The 23937-nt window shown below is 39.6% G+C and overlaps 1 protein-coding gene across 1 annotated transcript in view; it reads left to right on the top strand.

Annotated features, from left to right (window-relative positions):
• The first annotated feature begins 2032 nt into the window (after positions 1 to 2032).
• The window catches only part of PPEF1 (protein phosphatase with EF-hand domain 1), a 29086-nt gene continuing 7181 nt past the window's right edge, over positions 2033 to 23937 (top strand). The window contains exons 1-9 of the mRNA XM_068179961.1: positions 2033 to 2170; positions 5195 to 5322; positions 6138 to 6189; positions 11898 to 12070; positions 13769 to 13883; positions 15643 to 15689; positions 19608 to 19774; positions 21333 to 21369; positions 21834 to 21983. Of these exons, the coding sequence (XP_068036062.1) occupies positions 2107 to 2170; positions 5195 to 5322; positions 6138 to 6189; positions 11898 to 12070; positions 13769 to 13883; positions 15643 to 15689; positions 19608 to 19774; positions 21333 to 21369; positions 21834 to 21983 (933 nt within the window). The 5' untranslated portion in view covers positions 2033 to 2106. The remainder of the gene's footprint in view (positions 2171 to 5194; positions 5323 to 6137; positions 6190 to 11897; positions 12071 to 13768; positions 13884 to 15642; positions 15690 to 19607; positions 19775 to 21332; positions 21370 to 21833; positions 21984 to 23937) is intronic.

The raw sequence follows: 23937 nt of genomic DNA, 5'->3' as shown, positions 1-23937 counted from the left end.
TGCAAGTTTTCCTCCAAGCTCTGAGTGTATCTTTGAGTCTTCATTTACAGCTGTCACAATAAAATTTCTGTTGCTATGCTCTATCTTTTAATTTCTTTGGTCAAGGAGATTGTAGAAGTTCATGAGTTTAGAGGTATGTGGAGGAGAGTGGTGATGACTGGGAGGAAAGCTGAAGTCATTGGAAGCAGGTTATAATCACAATTCAGCCCCCCATTTCTTGGGTCAGCCCATTGCTTGCTGTGGTTTGGAGGGAGTCCTGAGAGGTGTGATGGTTCTGTTTAGGGCTCCCACTGCCAACTTGCTGGGCACAGGCTAATCTGCCCTTTAATCAAGAGTCTAAGTAGAACTTAGATTGTAAGGTCTATTTTGCCCTTAGTGCCAGTCTTCAGATCACAATTCAAGTCATGGCTGGCTTGTTGGAGATGGAGTAATGAAGGCTTGAGATTCTCTTAAAAGGGTAAGTGGGGAGATGGTAACCAGGAGAGCAAGAATTGTTTGGAGAGAAGACAAATTTGAGCTATTAGCAATATCAATGCTGTATTTGATGCTGCCAAAGCCATTGATGGACTCAAAATTAATGTAAGAGCACTTTTTTTTTTTATTTCATGATAGCTCCTTCAGAAGGAAGTAAAGCAGTCCATTGCGGGGGAAAAAACCTTAAAATCCTTCTTTCCTGAATCAATTACTGACTCAAAAGGAGTCAGACCCAGCTCAAGTGTAAGATACCCTTGTTTTGTGGGATCCTGAAAAAAATCCCCAGAACTACTGAGAGTTGTGTTATATTAACATGACAGGACAGGATATCATATATAATAATAAATGTTGAAATCTGCACATACAGACCCACAACTATAAGTGTTTTCTAATTCTTGAAATTGAAAATCACCTAGTTATGCATTTATGTTTTTTTTTCTTTTGTATCCTTCTTTTATTTTGATATCTTCTAGTAAAGCCAAAGGAAAATAATAGCTAAGCGTTCATTTTATGCTGATGAATTTCTTCTTTCTTTTAAAACTCAAGTTGAAAGAAAAGGAATATCAATGAAACAAAACAACAGATAAAATAATTTAGATGTCAGCTGTATCCCTGGAGATGGAGAGAGAGGGGTCAGTGTGATCATATAAGAAATCTTTAGCTAAAACAAAGTTCAGTATCTAAGAGCATCAGTTAATTTCTTGTTGCTTAGAAATTGATCCATTTTGTATCTCAGAGGAATTGTATTCATTTGAGTTTGTTGATTAGAGAATGTATTGCATTAGCGAGTGATACTATTTAGTGAAGGACTGAGCAAGTGCCAGGAGAAAAACCCAAAAGACTTCACTTCAAAATGTATTTTGTTCATCTATTTAATGAAACAAAATCTTTTCATTGGATTGTTTTCAGTAGAAATGCAACAGAAAATTGGATATTTTATTTAAATGAAATATGATAATGAAGTGATTTGCTATGGTACTGTCTGTTCTGGTAAATTTGGTGGTGGTGACACTGAGAAATAAAATGATAAATGGGGTAGTAAGGCAACTTTTCAAATCAGTGGAGTGTTAGGAGGATTGGAGTTTTTTAGCAGTACTATCACATGTAATTTAAAATCTTTAAAATTCTGCAGTTCCAATTTTCAAATCATAAGAATGAAGAGTAATGTGTCTCCATAGTCCCTTGTCCCTAGTAGTAAGGGACAGCTTTAAATGGGACAGTAGTAAGGAATAGCTTTAAATAGCTGTTCTTCATATAAGAAATCACTGCTGCGCATTAAGCTAACATGTAAGGAGTAAACTGTATTAATTACTAAATTAATTTCTCTTGACTGCAAGTTGACAGTAATCACATGTGGGAAGAAAAAAAACAAACCTGGTGTGGTCCAGTTTAGGTAGGATGTGCTGTACAATAAGATTTTATGGGCTGAAGGTACTTTAGATACTGTTTTGTCAAGCACCATTTTTTTTTCTCCCTATCCCTCCTTCCCAGTCTCATCCCTGTTAGGAGTACTAAGAAGAGCCCAGGAGCTCAAAGGAGTATAGCCCTCATCACTGAGGGAACAACAGAGGAAATGTGTATAATGCTAACAGCTGAGAGAAACTTGCTTCATATCAGCAGCAATTAAAACGGATGGGCAGCATCATTGGAACCATGGGGTGCAGCAGTTCTGTAGCTGACAGAAGGTCAGAGAATGGTGAGTGTTGCCTTTATCTTCAGGGCAAGTGGTTGTTCTCTCTCTAACACCAGTAGAGGATTGCAAGATAATGTTCCTTTCCCCCACAACCCCTGCCCAGTCTTGTCAAAATATTTGTTCAGGGAAAATTATTTTCTAATTATTTTCTTTTTAAAACTCTGCATAGCTTTTAGATGCTGGCTGAGGTCAGGAAGCAGCTTTAGGCCACCTCTAACATTGACAGATTGGGTTGTAAAAGATTCACATCATCTGGGACAGAAGCTAAATTTCAGATGTGTCTGTGCTCGCTCTGTCACTGGCAAAGCTTAGGAGGTAAGGTATTGAGTGGGACCTTTTATGGCTTTTCACACCACAGGATTCCTGGGCAAACCGCCCCAATTTCCCTGCTATTGTGTGACCCCAGTTATGAAACAAGTGTAATAAAGCAGGGCTATTACAATGACTTCAAAATCAGTTTTCTGGCCTACCAAGTGCCTGGCCTGGTGACATTCTCCCTGACAATTAGTGAGGCTGTCAGCTGAAAGTCTCCACAGGACCTGGTTAAATGTTTAATTAAACTAAAGGATCATCACCCTCCTTTTAATCATACCCCACCTTGGTATGAACTCAGCAGTCTTTGCACAGGCAGGTATGTTCCAGGATTCACTCAGACCTTTTTTCAGACCCTCTGTGTTCTCTTTCAAAATTTTTCATTAAAGCATAATTTATTGGTCAGCAGAGACCCATTTTACATGGTACTGTGCATAGTCTTAGGACATTATTATGCTGAACAGCCGTGGTTGAAAAGGAAGGCTTTTTTTGGCTGCCAAGCCAGGACACGAGTCACAGGAAGCTGGTGACTAAGAAGCAGGAGCACTTAGTCATGGCTACAGGGATCCCAGCTGACTGGTTTGAGAGCAGCACTCAGCTTTGTGTATACTACTACAAAGCAGCATCAGTGCTGTATCACAGTAGTGAAAGTAGAATGGAATCATCTGGAATCCCAGACCTACCTGTAACTGAGAGGCAGCTCAAACCCTGTTTGGGTTTGCACACTATGCCTACATGTGCCTTGCAAGACCTTAGGGATGTGCTACTTGGGAATATTTCTGAGTGTATAAAAGCTTGGAGTGGGCATGAGGAGCTGTACTCTTTCTTGATAACAACCATCAACACACATTGATATGGGGCTTAGGATTTTTTGTGCTTCCTGGATTGTGTTCTGTCTTCTGGAGCTGCTGGATGGTTTCCTTTCTGCTCTTCCGCAGTAGTCAAGTGATAGTGAACCATCATTCTGTCTGAAGCCTGAGGCTGTACATTTCTCTAATGCATTAATAACATGAATTTAACAGATACTTGCTGGTATAGAGACCTACTGCAACTGATGACAATTTTGTTTAGAGATGCAGTTTAGCCTAGTGTGAAAATCATGTTCTGATTCAGTCCTGAGAATAACAGTGCTGTAATAAGTACAACTAAAAAAAAAAAAAGAAAAAGAAAGACAGGAAACATTCTGTTAGATTTGCAACATTAACCACAGTGATTGATATGTATCTGTCTTATGTGATAGCAATGGAACTGTGCCAAGTTAAGTGCTCAGGACCATTAAGCAACCCAGAGGGCTTTAATGGGAAGTTTAATGGCTCTGATGCTGGAAATTCGTTTCTGTGCTGGTGATTGTGCTTTGCCCCTTAGGTACTCTTCTAAACAGAAATTTTGGTGACAGCCTGGCTGTAATGTGTCAGACTTTCAGGTCTGTAGTTTTGGAACTTCCAGAAATGACAGAAAATAAGAGAGCTCTCAGAGTTTATGTATGGTCTGAAGGACGCGCTTAGCCATATAAAGATCACATTTCCTTCAGGCAGGAGGATTTTTGTAGGATGAATGCAATATCTACAGGATGGGATTCTTTCTGGATTTTGCTCTTGGTTAGATTAGAAAATTCTACCATTTTAACCATACCAAATATTCATTAATGGTAAAATAAGCAAAGAACATGTTGTTATGGCGTCTGTAAGCACTTTTATAAAAATATTTCCTTTATGTTATACTTTATTAATAGAATCACTTTCCCATTAATATTTGCCCTTACCTGCATAGCTATCGTAAGAAAAAAAAATTCTCACTTAGGTTCCACTCATCCCAGTATAAAAATTCCTGGTATTTGTGATCAGTTACAATAATTGATTGGTATAAATTGTTGTCCCTGTAGTACAGAGCTTTTCTTTACTGTTTTGCAGTGGGCAGGGCAGTGCCCACCCACCCCAGGACCTCTTTCTACCACCAGATGTTTCTCTGCTTAATAAATTTTTATCTGAGCAGTTAAAGGTATGTGATCTCTTCGTGGCATGAATGAGGCCTGAAGGCAGCAGGCTCGTTCTTCCAGGCTGCAGTCTTGATGATTGTCCTTCAGTGAAGTTTCTAGCAGTTTTCCAGACTGAGACCCTGGTAGACACAACTTCTTAAAGTGCTGAGTGGAATGCATATTCAGCACATAGTCAAAAATGGTCTTCTGTCATGTTCCATTGACTTTTTGGGGCAAGTGTTCTTTTGTTAACCAAGCTAGCTAGCTCTGCAGGCAAAAACTTTCTGGTAGAAGAGGCTGTTGCAAATAGAGTCATTACCTTGTTGTTCATGTCACAGCTCGCAAAATCAAAGCCTTTTACTACAGCTTGATAAAGAAATATATTGTTGATAGGGCAAACTGTTCTTCCTTCACCTTCCCAAAACCCATATAGTGCCCATCAGCTGAACATGACTGACTTCTTACCTCGGTATTGTCTTCAAGACAATTAAATGGGGAAGGTTACTAACTACTTGGGTCTGAGCAAGTCAGCTAGCTTGGGATCTGCGTCAGAAGACAGAAACAGTAAAGGCATAATGTATTTTTTCAGTCTCACTTTTACTGGGTTTCATATTATTGTTGACTATGTACAATGGACAGAATTTCTCATCTGATTGAAAAATTCTGCAAAGGCAGCGTGCATATTTTCCTTGTAGATTACCCTGCATCCATGTGTACTCCAGTGCTTTCTGTTTTGACAGTCATTAGAGCTGCAGTCCTCATCCAGAAGTGGTACCGCTTTACCATGGCCCGGCTGGAGATGAGGCGCCGCTATTCTCTCAGTATCTTTCAGTCAATCGAATATGCTGATGAACAGGACCAGCTACAGGTTTGTAATCTTCCATTCTTCCTATACAAGCAGTTTTGTTATCCCCAGGACTGTGGCTGCACAAACAAAATGGGTGTGTGGTGATTTCTTTTACAAAGCTGGGACTTGATTAATAAAACTGTTTCCCTACCTGACACATTAATTAATTTATGCGTATTCATACACAGACATACAGATGACTGTGACTACATAGGCATCAGGACACCTTTCTACCCATACAGCATATCTAGGGTATAGGTTCCTGTATAGCAGCTCTGTTAGCCAGGGATTGCAGGTCATTTACAGACCACTGTGGGTGATCTTAACTGTCTGTGAGGCAATATATGTGCAACAGAGATATCAGCGTTTCAGCCCAGTGTCAGTATCAGTGTCAGCCCAGGCTTCCTTTAGGGTCAATATAGGAAATTTGGAACTTAGAGGCCTTTGTGTTCATCCTAGCATCTGTGTCTGAAGTCAGTTCACTGCATTGTAGCAGTTGTTTCTATTGACTATGAAGGAAGTCTAGGTAAATAGTCTGGGTGGTAGGCAAGATGAATTACACCTAGAAACATCAGCAGCACTGAAACAGCCCTGAAACATTTTATGTATTCCATGAAGTGTCAGTGGTGAATTCATAGCAAAAAAGGAAAGGAAGCTATTTTTGTAGTAGGACACAAATTGTGTCATTATTGCAGGCTGATACTATGGGGAATATACAGTACTGACTTATATCCCCCTAAATGGGAAATTGCATGTAATTGAGTAAGAAAGATATTAATGCTTGTTGGATCACCTAAACTGATCAGTGTGTTTGTTCTTTTCTTTTTCATACTCAGCTATCCAACTTTTTTACATTCATGCTGGATCATTGTACTCATCCCGATTCAGGTAACAATAAAAATAAAAGTAATGTGGAGATTGTGTTTGAAAAACTTGATGTGAGGAAACTTAATTTTCAACGTGATATTTACAGCCTATGGCATGTGCTGGGGTTGAGGTTTGATACTCTAAATACTGTAATATGAATTTGATCCTCTAAGTATTGACACTGCTCACTATCTACTTTGTGAGTCAGAGCAGTCAGTAAGTCAGAACAGGTGCCTGTTGTCCTTATGAGAATATTCAGAGGTGCTCAGAGTCCTTTCTTATATGTTACTGCCTTTCCTACAGAATCCAATTTTCACAGCTTTCTGTTCATGTTTTCTTAAACTATGAGATGTGATTATTCAGAAAGATTGTGTTCAGTTAGTTTAAGGCAGGTATAATCAAAGAGGTTGCTCTTTCTCCCCCACCACTCACCACCTCTGGCAGTTCTGGACCATGTTTTCATTTAATTTGTTCTAGATTTCACTGCAACATGTATCAGTATGTGAATGATAAATAAGGAAATAAATTTAAACTGCTGGAGATAAATCTTTAGAAACCATCTCAATTAAGCTTCAGTTATTCAAGGAATAACCTTTAATTTTTGAAGTATTTTGGGATCCTTGGACATAACTTACTTTTGAGGTCAAGCTCAACAGAAGGACAGACTGAATGTGATTCCTAAGTCCAGAAAACAAACGTGACTTCCCTGAACAAATTCAGAATAGATCTAATCCCAGTGGAGTTAAAAATGAGGCTGTCTCCTTCTTACTACATTACAAGAAAATGCCCTTTCACTTCCATCTGGTCTAGCCATGGGTTATTCCAATTAAAAATTGCACAAGATACTTTGATAGCAGGATAAAAACACCATCAAAACCTTAAGTGGTTCAGTGTTCTAATGACAACCGGTAGAAATTGCAAATTTTCTCTCTTAAATACTTTAGAGTGCCTAATGCTCTCTGTGCTCTGCAGAAAAATAAATTACATTTGAGCCTTGCTCCAAAGACAAGGCAGATGATTCAACAGTCCTCCCTTTGATTTTTTTCCCATTACTGCCATATTCTGTGAAAAAAATCTGCTTTAGTCATTTAACTTCCTGGGAAGGAATTGGCAAACTTAAAGAAAAACAGATACTGCTCACTTAATCTACTTCTTCATGCTGATGGTGCACTTCTGTTCAGCTTTTCCACCTGAATGGGAAATAAAACAGTAGTGCTCGGTCTGAGATTTGGCAAAATATTGTTAATCTCTATTTTTATTATAATATTAAAATGGAATTTTACAGCTGCTTGTTGTAGAAAATATTTACCCCCCTTTATTAACTGTGTGTACTGACAGAAGGAATAAAGGTGAGGTGTCTCAGATGACTTGCTAGGGCTCAGGACATTGCAGAGCACATTGCTACATGCAAGGGCTGTTCATGGGCAGGTGCAGATCTGAGCCTCTCCTGTGCACAGGGAGGGATATGGAAGGTCCTGTGAGCTGCTCCTCATCATCACTGCACAGGTGACCTGTTTCTTGATCTTGTAGATATTGGGAATTGCAGATGTGGTTAAGGCTGCAACACATGATAAAGTGTATATGGTTTATGGTAAAGCATCCCTTCATCTTGCTGGCTTAAAACTTCCATCTTTTAGGACTGACGTTGTTAAGACTTGATAACTGCTCTAAAAGCTTTATTTTTGTCTTGGTTTGTTCCCCCTTTCTAACACCATGTGTTTACAGATACCAGAACCCTAAATAAAACAGAAAAATTCTGGTGTATGTTTAACAAAGAGATGGCCAAGGCTGCCTATGCAAAGATGACTTAGAGTTTTTTTGAGGAATTGCATATCAGATGTGGATTGTGTGGATTGCGGTTATTTTTTTCCAACTGCTGGCCGTGTGCATTCTTTGCTTTAAGCTCTTGATTGCTTGCCCCTGGAAGTGACTTTTGCATCACTCATGCCAGCCCCACTGATGTAAGCAAAATCATTACTGAATAGAGGGATTCTTAAAGAACTGCTTCCACTTCTGCTGAATCACCATCTTAAGATGTGAACCACAGTGAATGTAAACATAACAACCAGAGAGGCTTCAAATTGACTTTGATATTCTCAAGCATTTTCTAAAACTTGCAATTCTCTGGCTTTTTTTCTGTTTCATCAGTGTGTGCTCACTTAAATTAGAGTGATAGCATATGGTTCAAAAGCTGTCTCCAAGAAGACAGTATATAATATTCTTACCAAAGAATGGGTTGCCTGTTCTTCTCAGTATGTGATAAGAAAGTTACCTGAAAATTTTGTGATGTATGGTTTTCCTTACATTATAAACTACTCAGCCTCCACCATTAATCTTGTTACTTTCCTCTTTTTAATCTGTTTTTTTTTTTTCAGATTATGTTTTTTCAAAGTAAGAAAGTAGCTGCCATCTCATTAACACAGTAGTGCTTTTGATGTGATTGTTTCTGTTATACCCTAAAGCTTTTTCCATCCTCTCATTCTCTTTAAGATGTCAGTGTAGTTTGTGATTGGGATATTATATAGCTGAGTGTCTTGTTCTGCATTTTATTAAAGGCTATTTTGCAAAGGTTTGTGGAAAATAAGAATAAAACCTTTTTCTAACTTACATTTTTCTCCCTCATTTCCTGAAAAAAATCTTCCTACCTTCTCAGCTTTCAGTGGAAAGCTTTCTGGTCAGAGAAAGCTGGAAAATGCCTTTCCAGCAAAAGATGACCCATTTAGTCACTCTTTTATGGGCACATTGAGGGTGAGAAGACTGCAGATGCGTTCTGAGAAAAATGGTGGGACTGGGAATCTAAACCTGTTCCTTTCAAGGTCACCAGGGCACCTCCGGGAGCCTTCCTTCAAAGGGAAACAAAAAAAAAAGTGTTTTCTGCAGTTTCACTCCCCATGATGCTTCCCTTACAGCTTTAACACCCTTCCAAGATGTTTTACACAGAGTGATTCTTGCACTGGGGAATAAGTTATAGCTGCTTGCAGTTTGTAGCACCAGGGATGGTGTGAAGGAAGAAATGTTTGAAGCATTTTAGAAACCTCCTTCCTCTTTGTAGGCTCAGTGTCCATTTGGCTTTGACCTGAGGGCTGTGGATCAGTATCTGGCTTATGTAAGAGCACTTCTCAGAAGTCAGAGGTGCTCTCAGGTACCCCAATGGTCAGCTGAAGGCACGCAGATGGTGGCAGAACAGAGAACTGATTTCAGAGCTGCAGAAGTAGCTGATTCCTGGTTACCCTGATAGTACATCCTTGGCAGTGGCAGCTTTGACTTGCCTTGAAAAACTCCCATGGCAAGGTGATCTGGTCAGGAGAATCAGGTCTTTGGGCTTTCTGTGGCCAAACTGACTCCACTTAGCTCTGGGCATTTGTGTTTAACATGGAATATGGCTGTAGTTGTTTAGGGTTTGTTAATAGTGAAGGCTCAGCTCTCTGAGCCTGGGCTAGACCTCTGGTGTCAGAGTACAAATTAGACCTCTGGTGTCAGAGTACAAATTAGGTCATTGCCTGTGCTCCCTCTAGTCAGTGGAGAGATGCAGATGCTGGCAGAGAATGTTTCATTCTGTCTTGATGTGCATGCCCAAACCAGGCATGCCAAGGCTTTTCATCCCTGTCTTTCAGTATGAACTGAAAGAGCCTTGACAGCTTTGACTAGAACAGCAAAATGTGAGGGGTGCTGAATCCTTCAGAATTAGTCCTACATGGGGCATGTGGTGAGCTGGGGTACTTGCTGGACAGTGTGATGATTCCCCGAGTTGCATTAAGTCTTCTGTTACTGACTGTTCAGAGATGGGACAGTCATGCTGTGCAGGAAGAAGCCTTAAAATCCAGCTGAAAGACAGCCTGAGGAGCCATAAGCACACTCTAAGGGTAATGACCACGACTGGCTTTTGACAACTCATCCAGAAGTGGAAAACGGAGTGTACTTTGCAGAGATATGCCCTGCAGGGAAGGATTAGGTTTCCCAGCCTGAGCATGTGCCAAAATAGAAGTGAGTCTGTGAGGAAGGCAAGTTCATGTTCAGAGGTAAAGTAATGGATAGATGGCCTACTGTGTGCTGGAAGGGAAGGTAAGAGTGGGAGCAGGCATGGGCAGGTGTCTGCCTGGCTTGAAATGCTGAGAAGATCACTGACTCTGAAGGAGTCAAGTCAGATGAGGACAGCTGGTTAGAACAGGCAAGAAACGGGGCATTTGGGTGGTCTGAGGAGTTGGTTCTGTAGTCTCCACTTCTTGGGAAGTGGGGTGCAGAGGGAGATACTGTCCAGAGGCCTGCTGCTAGAGCTGGAGCAAGAATTGGTGCAAATGTGCTTGGCTGATCCGTATGTGAGAATCAGCAATTTCAGTCCATGAAGACATTCTGGTGTCCAGCCAGACAAAGCTGTAACTGTGGTGGAGGATTGCAAATCAAACTGCACTTGGTGAAAATGGTGAACCCTGAGCCCCTTGCTGTTACTTGATGCCTTAATCCATTTTAAATGGCTGAGTATAACATTGCATTAGCACTGAAAGTGCTAATCAGCTCACAGCTGAAGTACTGATAGTAAAAGGGAACTTTTTAAAATCCAGATTACATTTTTATCTATTTATTTCTTTAATATGGATTTTATCCAGTTGCAAGACAAGTTGGCCTTTATGAATCTCATCATTTATGAGGCTACATGCTGGTTTTGGCTACTGTGAGTTTTGAGTCACAGCTACAGGTCAGCTGTAAATCAGCAATAAATAATACAGCTACACAGCTGTAAATAATACATTTTTATTTGCAGTTGCAGGAAATCAGGGTTACAGAAAACTTAACTGTAGCCCAGCACAAAGTGTTTACACCAATCATCTCACAAGAGCAACTCTGCAACAGCATCTGCTAGAACACTTTTATTTAGGGACTGGTTCTCTCTTTTAGAATAATATATGACTAAGACAATCTGCAAGAAGAAAGCTCTGAAATCTGCTGATCAGCCAGTTATGTTTCAAGGTTATGTCAAGAAAAATATTGGATTGAAGCAATTAGCAGTGTTCCTGCTTCCTTCATGTTCCAGGAAAATTAGAAGCTGTGCTCTACTTTCACCACTCTGTTTTTGTTTACTTTGCTTCATCCAATAGTTTTATGGCAGCCAACCAAAAGCTGGCATTGTTTCCTAGCTGTATCAGAAAGGAGTGATTTGCAGTCTGCTGTGAATAAATATAATTTTGTTGGTGACTTTTAAAATAATCACTGTGACCTGCTGGTATTTAGCCTAAAAATTTTAAGTAGAAAATAAAAGCAATAGAAGGAAATCTTCAAAACCTGTATTAAAAGTGTAATATTGAACTTTAAACAGATGATGTTCATTAAATGATCAGCTATGACTTTTGCATCTCCTTGCATTAGGGGGAAGGAGAAGGAAGTTTGTACCAGGTGATGGTTCTCGTTACCTAAGAGCAGACTGCTCCACAACTTCAGTGCAAAATGTTTTGCACCCTGACCATAGTTACTAGCAGTTGGAAAAGAGTTTTAGCCTGTTTTTAATTTTGGTTTGATCTTTATTTCCTTGTTGCGGTTGATTGGTTGGTTGGTTTTAGTATTGTGAAACAATCTGGGGAGACCGGAGCTTTTCCACCAAAGGAGGCAGGAGTCAGCCACTGTTATACTGCAGCAGTTAAAGCAGTTACATTCAACCAGTTCTGGCCATGCTGTTACAGCTCTATGGAGGCCTGGTGGAATTTCTACATTTTTGTTTTCCTTCCATCCTGTTCCAGTTTCTCAAATTTTCACCAGCCCTAGTGCCTCTCAGGTGGTGGATGAAGACTTATGTTTAAAAGAATTTGAAAAGAAGATTGATGTTCCAGACTCCTATTATGGACCACGACTCTCATTCCCCCTTACTGTTGAAGATGCCAATGCTCTCCTTCATGCTTTCAGGAATGAACAGGTAATTTGCAACTAGCTTGTTTTCTTTTTTTAACTTATTTTACATTTGTCAAGTTGTAGTTCCACAATCCAATGTAAAGCTAAACTAGTGGCCAAAGAGATATTTCACCCTTCTTTTACATCTCATTGCTTTTTCCTGCTAGCCCAATGTGATCATAAATGTGCATGGTAAACTGCCTTGGGAGATTGATCTGGCTGTAAGCTAACACAATAAAATCAAAAGCAGACAGTGCTCAGACAGACGAGTTCCCACATTTGATTCACTACTTTGCTGCATGACCACCAGGCCCGGCCAGGGGGAGGAGGCAGGGGCTAGTGAAATGAAATGGGAACCCTCAGCAGCTGCAAGGCAGGGGTTCTCAGTGAGAGTGCAGGGCTGGGGAAGGTGTCCTGAGCTAAAATAGAAACTAATTATCATCTTTTTATGGGTTAAAAGTGTTCATTGTTTGGTCCTCTGTCTTTTGTCCCCCACCTCATTCTTTTAGAGAAATTGAGGTGTAAGGGTTAATCACCTCATTGCAGGGTGCAAGACTCCACCATAACAGTGGAGTGACTATAAAGCATTGCTAATGTAGCAGAACAGAGTGACAGCACAAATCTCTGGAGCTCAGGCTGCAGCTTCCAAGGCACTGAGGAGGCTGTTCCTCATTCTCTATATTCCTGAGTAAGCCTTTTCGTTGCCCCCAAGATGAGGGTGGAGCAGGGAGGCATTAAATGGGACAGCTTTCTTTGAACTTGTAATTATTTGTGCTTAAAAATAATCTGTATAAAAGGGGCAAGGATCTTTCATGCTTTTTAATTTACTAAATAAGGATATTTTTCTTTAGTAATTTTCTGTGGAGGCTGATTGTAAAAGTACCAAATATAAAGCACATGACAAATAAGCCAACCCAGACGTCACCTTACTGTCCACTCTCCCTTCTCTTACTGGCTGGCATTTTATTAAGGAAATGGTCATATGTAATTGGCCTTTTTGATTGCTTAAAGACACGAATCTTGACAAGTCATTCTGTAGCTCATCTATCTCCTCTACTAAAATTCCTCAGATCTCTGGTGAAATTAAAAGCTTTAAAAATCACCAAACGACAAAATTTTCCTTAAAAGCATCAGGAGAGAAGACCAGAAGCTTCAATGTTGCACTGTTATAACTTCTTCACTGTGAACAGGAAGATAACGCTTACCAAGGCAGCTCTTACTGGAGTTTTCTTGTCATTGTTTTTGCAATCTGCTGAAATACCATTTATGACGTTTGTGGTTTTTTTGTTGGCTTGTGTTTTGGAGGTTCTGGGATTTTTCTGTTTTGTTTGTTTTTTTTTTTTTTTACTCAACCTAAGATGTCTCTTGACATCCTTTTTGTTTTTTTCCCAGTTACTTTAAACAGATGGCTTTATGCAGTGATTTTGAGCGCTCTTTAAGTCTTATCTCTCTCTCCTGAAAAACAGGAATAATAGAAACAGTACAGTGTAAATAAAGCGGAAAAATCTATAAAACAAGTTCAGTAAGGGCTCCATGTCCATTCACTGGGAAGCAAATGCAAAGCTGTGAACACTCCTAATTCCCAGCCATACAGCCTGTACTCATGTCTGGAGGTCTGTACTATAAATAACCTTGGCAGTACATGTCTGATATTAATAAAGCAGACAGACCTATTGCTAATTCAGATAAGTCTTCCTTTTCTACCTGTTTTTTCTTCTCACAGCTGCTTCATGCCCGCTATGTACTGCAGCTGCTAAGTGAAACTAGGAGGGTTCTCAAGGAGATGCCAAATATCACCCATCTTTCAACTTCCTATTCCAAGGAGATAACTGTCTGTGGTAAGGTGCCAGAGAAGATAACTGCTTTGGGCTATGGGTTGATATTCTAAGTGGTTAGAGAATGATACTAGCATTTCCACATTTTGCCATTAGAAGAAAGTTCTCAATGCACCAAAAATATTGCTTTTTATTTATTTTCCCCCACAAATGCATAAATTGGAGCAAACAAACAAAAAAATAAAGTTCCTGAATCATAAAGTATATTTTAGGAAATTCCCTCACCTCCTCTTTCCTGTTCTTGTTTCACATTTCTGAATGAGTCAGAATTAATTCAGCTAACACTGAAGAGCAGCTTAAATACTCCTGCACTTCCACCTCTAAAATGCCACCAAGTATTTTGATCACTGGCTTTAATTCTCACCTCTTTCTCCTCTCACTGAGAAAGAAACCTTACTCGGTAATGATTTTAATGATTTTAATCATAATTTACTCGGTAATGATTTTAATGAGGGTTTAATATGGGTGGCAGAAAAGACCTTTCATTGATAGCATGACTATCTAGAATAAATCAAAATGATAATTACCCCTAATTTCTAAGGAGACCCAAGAGGATGGATAAGTCTTTATACAACCAACAATTTAGTCTCACAGAATGATGTGTCACACAGTAAGGAACTAAGAGCTCTTTGCCCATCTATTTTGTTACACTTTTGTAAATTATGGATAATGGGATGCAGTATCCTGACTTGATACAGAATGCAGTAGCTGCAAAACAGAACAGTAATGGTGACATAACTCTTGACATCTATCAGTGTGTGCTGTGTGTAATAGTAAAGTGGTATAAGGGAGGTACTGTGAGACATGCAAAATAAATAATATTTTTTAAGATGTGGTTATGGACCTACTTTGATTGCCAGGAAAGGGTTTGTTTAAATGAGGTTTTGTATAAACAATAATTTATTAACCAAGCCAACAAGACCCCTTTCCAAACCAAGGAAACACAGATTCATGCTTGTTCACGACACATGTTCTCATTAAATAAACTTTCCTCTTCATATTGGTATTGCATTTGCACTATGTGAGCAGCATCAAAAGGGATCCCTCTCCTGTACTGAAACGAAAAGCTTTTGTCACCAGAAAGAGCCTCTGCAGAAGACAGATAAGCCATGTTTAAGCATAATTGGTCCAAAATGTTGATTTCCTTAAGGTATCACTCTCCATTTCTGAAAATTTCAAATTCATAATGTAGATTGAATATATAGCTGAAATGTTTGCATCTACATGTGATAAATATCTATCATAGCTTGAAAGATCCCTTAGAACAAATTCAGCAGGCTCATAATTAATCAAAAGCACAGAAAACATATACACATAAAAATGTCACTTCTCTTTTCCTAATTATTGGTGGTAAAAGCATATTATCACAAGATAGGTTTTGAAACTGTTCTGCAGCTTTGTGGTGGTGAGTCACAGACATGAAAAGGTTGGCTCTGTGAGCATGAAATGCAGTCAGATGCACAGGGGATCTGTGCTGCAGTGACGCTTTGTGTTGGGGTGAAATCCTCCTGCCTGTTCCAAACAAACCTTTCAGAAAGGGCCCAATCTGTCATTCCTGTGGCCTTAGCATTGAGGCACACAGGCATGAACAGTTCTTGACACTCTCCATCACTTCCTACTGGTAATAATCAAAACCTGGGCCTGAAACATGTTCAGTTGTACAGTATAAAAAGCTATTAGATCCAACTAATTCTGGTTTTATAATTCCAGTTTCTTCCTCCTCTGTGAGAATTTTTTAAAAAATTGTTTTTGTTTCCTGTAGGAGATTTGCATGGAAACCTGGATGATCTCTTGCTGATATTCTATAAGGTAAGTAGGTACTCTAAGATGTAGCATTTTCACTTTATGCTTGTTATTAAGAGCAGATATTTATATGTGACAGATTTATTTCCATTAGAATTGCTCATGTGGTGTCCATACACCACACACACAAATCCTGGAACAATTTGGTGTCTTTGTCAGGGCTTTCCCTTCCTCATATCCTCTTGCTCACTGTGAAGGAGATTGAGGACATTGTTATTTTCCTGAATGCTGAACTGCAGCATGAGCCAAAACATAAGAGGATTCCTTGCAAAGTCTCCAAAGTTCTGCCACTGTTTTAAATTCCATATTGACTGAAGTCTGCTAAAATCAGGAGCTGAGTTCCTGATGTAACACTACAGCATGGATAATTTTAACATTCAAGAAAAAATGCAGAAGCTTTCATTTAGGCCTCCCACCGATACCTGCAGGTTTTTTGGTTTGCTTTTGGGTTGGTTTGGGGGTTTTTGTTGTTTGGTTAGGTTTTTATCGTTTGGTTTATTTTTTTGGGTTTGTTGGGTTTTTTATTGTTGTTGGGGTTTTTTGGGAGGGGAATGTTTTTTGTTTTTATCAGGAAACAAGAAAGAGTGGTGTTTAAAAGCTTTTTAAGCCTTTGAAGCAATCACATGGTCTGCAAAAAATAAATGTTTTGGGCATCCTTTACATATCCTTTTTTATCATGCTAAAAAAGCATAGCTCTGTTTTACTGATGTGTAAATCAAATTAAGGTCCAGGCTAGCTTTTCCACAATTGTATGTTTAACTGAAGATGCAGGAAATGTTGTGTATTTAGTTTCACATTTATCTTCAGGATGAATCACCACCTTTGATTGAGCAGGTACTCTCTTTGATTTGAGCTTTCCGGGGCAGGGGGGAAGGGTTTGTGTTAGATCCTTACACATTCATCTGCACTGAATGGAGACTGGAGTGAGCTAAACCAGGTGTTTAAATGATGCCATTCTCCCCCTGATTCCAGCTGTGTTACACTTCATCTAAGACTTGTTCAACGTAAATGTGGTTGTTTTGCCCAAGTGCACATCTGAAGTCTGTTGAAGTATAGTTAAAATATAATCAGACCTTTTTACAGAGTCCTGCTTTTCTTACTAATCAACCATCTTTAGCTGGTCCTTGGCTTGCAGTCTTTTGGTTGTTTAGCTCTCTTTTTAAAATTGGAATAAGTATGACACATATTGGTTTCATACACAGAACCTGGAATGGGAAATATAAGTATTTTGGAGATAAATGCTCAGATATAATTATATTTACAACTGCAATCAGCCTGCATTTTATTTTTTTGGAGTAAACAGATGCCAATTCTTTCCCCCCCCTCTAATGGATGTTATAAAGAGAAAAAAATCAAGCAACTCTCATCCTGACTTCAGTAAATTCAGAGCCAGAACTCCCACTGACTTCAGACTAGAGATAACACCCAGTTGTTCTCTGTTAAATTTCTAGGGAAGTCCCTTCCATCAAATCAAATAAAATGGGCAAATGTTTTGTCATTTCAAAGTAGTTGAGAATATAGAGAGCATATGATAGAGCTGATTAGTTATTTAGAAGCAGATTAAATCACACTATTTTCTGTCCCCTCTGAGCAGTTTACTCAGATGAGTAGTGAACCCAGTTGGCTTCTGGGATCCATTTTCTTTTTCTCCTTCCTAAACTCTGTTTCAGTTGGAAGGGATTTCATCCTCCAGGTTGGTACAAACTACCTTGAACAAGAGGGTGCAATCCTAAACAGTGCCATTGGAGTGATCTCAGTCTGTACAGGGCTGTGCAGAGCTGAAATGGATTCTGGAGGCCTGCATGCAGACCAGGCTTGTCACTTCCACAGACCACCCCCAGCAAACACACAGAGCTGGCAATCTATAGCGTATTGATACAATGCTGCAGATGGTGTATAATCCTTACACCTGGTTTGGCTGAAGCTAAGACACTTGCTTTTATTTCCTCAATGACCAGTTTGTAAGGTTCATTCAGACCCTGCATTAATCTTCATTAAATTACAGTATTTCCTGATATTCCGTGAAACACTTGAATTTTAAATTATGTATTGCTCAGTTAGATTGTTAAAGGGATGCTATAGATAGAAATGGCCTGAAGCAGTAGAAAATGCCAACAACAAACGGAACTTAATTAATCACTAACCCAGGAGATACAGTAATGATGCCCAGCAGCAAGTTGCTAATCATTAGAGGGCCTTGTTTGCCTCTCTGACATGTCAGAGGCTGCAACAACCTTTAATTTAGTTTTGCTCTCATTGTTGGTTGAAACCACAGAAAAGGAAAGTGCAAGAGTGTGGAACAAAACTAAAATTGAAGTTGGAAGTCCAAACCAAACTTGTTTAAAACTCAAATTGTGTGTAATCTTTTCCCATAGAAGGGTGCTAGTGTCTGGAGGGTGCTCCAGTAAATGTGTCTTTGCATGAGAACTGCAGTTAGAGTGGTTGTGTGTATACTCACAATCTGCTGGTGGATTCACATGCCTATTGGCTTTAAGGCAAAGCCTTTATTTATTTATTATTTATCTATCTTTCCAGAAACTGCTGCTGAGTTTCTGCTGTCTGTTCCACTCCTGAAATCCATCCTTTCCTTTTTAAAATCACTTCAACCCACTGCATTAGAAGAGCCTCATACATTGCCACGCCTGTGAGCACCGAACAAGCAAAGGCCCCTTCTAAGTTAACTTGGAAAGGGCTCAGGACAGGCTATAGCAAAATCCAAGGAAGCTGAATTTACAGCAGCCAGGATGGAGAGACCAGGGTTCACTACTGCAACCTAACATGAAAGCACAGAACACTGATTTAAATGACACATTACATCAGTCCCTGGCCACATGACACATCCTGCAATAAACCCACTAAGGCAGAATACCAGTAATGCCATAGGAGCACAAGAAAAGCTTGACACTGATACCGTAGATATATTCAAGAAGTGGGATGTCCTACAATGCTGCCAGAACTCTTAAGAGTGGCTTCCACAGTTATAATGTAATTTTATAGAAGTTCTATTGATATTTCTTGTGCATATTAGTTGAGAAAACAGGTTTCCCTTTTCTGGCAAGTCAAAGTTGAAATACTATTTCTGATACTCATGACTGGAAATGATGAAGCTACGTATAGGAGGTGCTATATTTTCTGTAAGCTGGTGGCACCCATTCATGTGCTGGCAATTAATCTAATAAAACATACCATCAGTTCAAAATACTTGTCTTTACTAAATCACCATTTATAATAAAGTATTCCTCTTACATTATCTTCAGAAAAAAAAAATAAGGTAAGAAATACCTGTATATACAACCTCTCAGATTTGTGAGCTTTCAAGTATATCGTAACTCTCATGAGTGAAATTCAAGTAGTGTTTTCAGGATTAAAGTATCTGAAATCAAACTCTTCAAGTCTTAAATTCTGTCTTAAGATTTTATATCCTCTGGACTATATTCCTTCTCAGGAGTTTTGGAAGCATACACTGCAAACAAGGTAAATATATGAAATCCATTCAAACTTACATCAGAAGATAATTTTTCATGCATTTCTTATCTTTCATTCAAACAGAATGACTTCCTTCTGTTTCCAAGTGCATAATTTCCTGGCAACAGTTGCATTAACAAAAACGTATATTTTACTACAAGACTGATGTTCCTTTTGGTCCCTTTCAGTTTAATTTAATAGGTAGAGGAAAGGATTAGAGATGGCATTGTTAGAACAGCCAGAGAGGTCCTTTCTTCTCTAATGGCTCAGGTTGTCTGATATGAAGGCTTTTATTCTAAACTGTGGGAATAAAGAAATGCTGCATTTTAGATCTCTGTATTATGCAGGATTTTTTTTCAGAATTTCTAGCAATGGGATCTCATTTAAATGCTATTTCCTTTATTACAGTAGCATAGCACCCTCTCTAAATGCCCCCCTTTTTTTTTTTTTTTTCTGCAGAATGGTCTGCCTTCACAACAAAACTGCTATGTCTTTAATGGTGATTTTGTCGACAGAGGGAAAAATTCTATGGAAATACTTATAATCCTGTTTGCATTTCTTCTTATCTATCCCAATGATTTACACTTGAATAGAGGAAACCATGAAGACTACATCATGAACCTGAGGTAGATTTTGGGAGGGGGCAGGTAATATCTGGCCTATCACTAGAAATTTTTGAGCTTTTGAATGCTACTTTAGCCACTGTGACACCCTAAAACAGAAATAATATTTTATTAAGTAGTCAGGTGGAGCTTTGCCTTTTCAGGGTGTGTGTGGGGAAGGAACATCCTCACTACACACAGACATTTGAATGGCAGTCATGTCTTGTCTTTGATCTAATCATGATCCATTGAAGTCAGAGGGCTTAGTGCAGCTTCCAGAGTATCAAAGTTGGGGAAGAATGGGTGGAAGGATTGCATTTTAGTTAAAGCACATATTTAGCGAAATCTGATATTTTAGTTAACTTTGAACTAAGATTTCACTTCTCTAACACAAAGGACAGGTAAATATCCTACCCTCTACTCAGAGGAGCTTCGTCAGTTGGAGGTGTCAGTGCAGGAAAGCTGACACCCTGTTTTCTAACACTGACATTTGCACTCAGCTGTGCAATGCAGGCAAGGGAGTGAGCACAGCCAGTGGCTCTGGCTGTAGTCCAAGTGTGACTTGGAGACAAAAAACATCTCAGAGATGTGAGAACTCCTCAGTCCTACTCCCTACAATTCTAAACTGCCCCAGAAAGCCTTTGGGTGACTGACTGGTGGGTAACCTGCTGTACCCCTTGGATCATTTGATGTGTGCACACAGGATGTATTGCTGTTTTAACACAGGCCTCTGTGTCAGCACCTGGCTCAGAGGCCCGTAGGCAAGTCCTACTAATGATCCACAAAAGAGAATCAATTTCACGTGGTAATTATTTTTTCGGCATTTAATTGAAAACACCCCAAAAAACAACAAACATAAACCAAGATCAGTTACTTAATCTACGAGGTAGGAAAATTCCTCCCCAGAATAGCAGAAAATATTAACTAAGTCTGTGATGGTATGGAGTGCACAGATGTGTTCCTGTCTGTCACTCTTTGCTCTGTGTTTTGATTAGCAGTGCTGCACATTGGTAAATTTGAAAGCTGAGTGTTGTGAAAATGCTCCTTGATGAAGGATATCTCAGAGTTAAAAGAATTAGGTACCAAAATCCTTGTCCCTTGTTGGGGAAAAGACATGACAGTTAGATGAAGCTCTGAGCAATTGGATCTAGTGGAGGGTGTCCCTGCCCATGGTAGGGGGCTGGAATGAGATGATCTTTAAAGCCCCTTCCAACCTGAACCATTCTATGATATGATTCTTTCATTATATGATAGTTAAGACAAAAACTCTGAAGATTTTGTGGGAATTTTTTCCCATCATCAGGTTCCTTTGGAATTTCTCTCTGGTATCTAAGAGGTAGAGCTGGCAAAAAGGCCTCTTAATAACTACTAGGCTGGATTCTGTTCCCAACCTCTGTTAAGTACAAGAAACGAGTTTAACTCAAATCTCAAGACAGAGTGGAGGAAAGCACATTTCAGCTGAGGTGCAATGGAATGGCAGGTGAAAAAGGGGGCTAGAAAACTCCAGGAAAACAGCATAGCACAGGAAACCATGCAGAAGGTGTATACTGAAAACCAGTTCATGATGCTGTCCTGTTTTCAGATATGGATTCACAAAAGAAGTTTCAAAGAAGTACAAGGTAAGATTCCTCCTCCTTCCCCTATATTTGTTTTGGTAGAATTGCACATGTAAAATGAAACCTGTGTAAACAAGAAAAGTTCAAACCAGTTTATTTAGGTCTAGCAGAGCATTTCTTTAGTGATGTAGGTGAAATTATTTTGACCTATCAGTGGAATAACTGACAAAACAATTTTAAGTGCTAGTTTCTTATGCCCAGAGATCTATGGGATGAAATAAGTAACATCCATAAGAACAATCAAGAACACAGAAAGAGGTGGACATGAAAGAAAAAACGAAACGCTACAGAGACAATCAAATGGCCCTAAAGTAAATGTCGGAACATGTTTGTCAGGGTTGCAGTTCAGGATATCACCTGAACAAAACTGTTCATATAAACTGTAGCAGACACTTCAGCAAAATCTTGAACTTGGAAGCAACAGAATCTGCCAGAAATAGGATCTAATGTAAGAGTATATTTTACAGGACCATTGGAAACAGATTTTGTGTCTTCTGCGAGATGTTTTTAGCTGGCTTCCCCTTGCCACTATAATTGATAGCAAAGTTCTTATCCTACATGGGGGGATTTCGGACACCACAGATTTGGATTTCCTGAATGCACTTGAGAGAAATAAGGTAAGAGATCATATTCATGTGAGGGTAATTTTGTTTTCTTTTAGAAATGTTGCGGTACGAATGCTAGGATCAGGTCATTTGCATTAGGAAAGGAAATGGCAGCAGTATAAGGCATGTAAGAAAAAGTATAGTCCAGTTTTTCTTCAAAATCAGGGCTTAGGACCTGCAGTAGGTGTTGAGAGCCAGTTGTCTGGCTCTCCACATAACATGGGTCTTTTGACCTTAAAATAGCTAAAGCCACTTTAGATGCCTCCTGCTGCACTGATGACACATTAGCCAAAAAGTATGAAAATTACTTGATTCCTGGGCATTTCCTTTAAACACTTTAGAAATCAATTTAGCCACATATTTCCAGCACTGCCTTTTTTCCTGGGGCTGTGCTTCTGCCATCTGTTGTGTGGGGGAAGTTCTCCACCTGTGAGGCGCTCCCTTGGCAGCAGCTGAGTGTTGTACATGTGGGAGAGCCTTTCCAGAAGGATCAAAATTCAAGAACTGGCCTTGATAAAACATAATCTACTGCTTTTCAGGGATTTAGAAGACAAAAATGTTCATGTTTTTTTCTGAAATGATGAGCAAACACAGACCTTTCAAATCAGCTGAAAATAGTGGGGGATTTGGTCTCGATATGAACAACTGAATCAAGATGTCTGCTTGTGATCAGGGTGCTGAGACTCCTTTATAGTCAGTGGAGATCCAGGAGATTTGGTGGAGATCATTACTTAGGCACACGTCTCCAGTGCTGTTTAAGGAAGTGCCCCATTGGCTAGGGATGTCCCCTCTGGCCTTAGCCTGCCTCTGAAGGAAGTCTTCTCTGTAGGTCCCCTCCACCAGTCCCCTTTAGGCCAGATTTGTGTGTGCCCCCCTCACACTAATTCACAGCCATAGTGGAGCAGCTCAGATGGCATAGGAGACCAATGTTTGAGCAACTTAGTGTACCCTGTCATCAATGTCTGTGGAATCTAGTGCTATTTTTATAATCCTCATATTTTCTAAAGCAGAAATTAATGCTTTGCAGGACAGTCAGTTGTGTCTCTTTTTTAAAGATATGAAAAAGGGCATGAGTACTTCTGATCATTGGAGTCTAGGCTCCATTGGCTGCACCACTGAGCACTAAAACTGGGTGCCTAACTACAGATGGAGGCATCCTAACCGTGAGCTGAGTTCTGCCCATGCTTTCACCAGGGCTCAGCTCTGCATGTTTCTGTGAAATGCAGTATCTGTGAAATGCAGAATTAACAGGTCAAAGTGCTGCACAGGAGAGCATTGCTAATGATACATGTGTGGGCCCCAACCCAGGGCAGTGTCACTCCAGGCCAAGTGATGTACTTTAATTGGTACAGCTGGCAGTGGACAGGTGTCAATACAGGTCAGTGCACTGGTGAATAACCCTGTGTTGTGCATTTGTTTTGAATTAGTCCTTTCCTTTGTTAAAGAGTAAAATCTGGGGGCCTGCCAACTGTGTATGTTTTATTGGTGGGTGTTTTTTTTTGTTTGTTTGTTTTTTTTTGTTTGGGATTTTGTGTTTTGCTTTGGGTTTTTTGGGTTGGTTGGCTGGTTTGGTTTTGGGGTTTATTTTGGCTTTGTTCTAGAAATAAGCTAGTATGAGAGAATTTCAAATGAGAAGACATTCCCTGGAGAAGAATCCATGTGAATGGTCATTCATGGAACCATAGCGTACCACTCCAGGAAAGCAAATGCCCATGCATGTTTGAGGAGTTTGATTTAACAGTATAAGGCCTGATGTAATATTCCATCAGTTTCACTACTGTCTTCCTGATACTCCATTTAATTTAGCCAAATTAATCTAACAGCATGGTACTGTGTCAGAAGTGAATGGAGTTTCACCTTCTATACAATTTGAATGTATATTTTGTTTCCAGGGAAGCTGGGCACTGAAGTGTCTTCCCCGAGCCCAGGCCCCACTTGCTGTATAGTGAGACCTTCAGATTTACTG

The sequence above is a fragment of the Anomalospiza imberbis genome, chromosome 2 (assembly GCF_031753505.1).
Source record: "Anomalospiza imberbis isolate Cuckoo-Finch-1a 21T00152 chromosome 2, ASM3175350v1, whole genome shotgun sequence".
Classification (NCBI taxonomy): domain Eukaryota; kingdom Metazoa; phylum Chordata; class Aves; order Passeriformes; family Viduidae; genus Anomalospiza; species Anomalospiza imberbis.
This window is presented reverse-complemented; position numbering and strand designations above follow the sequence as displayed.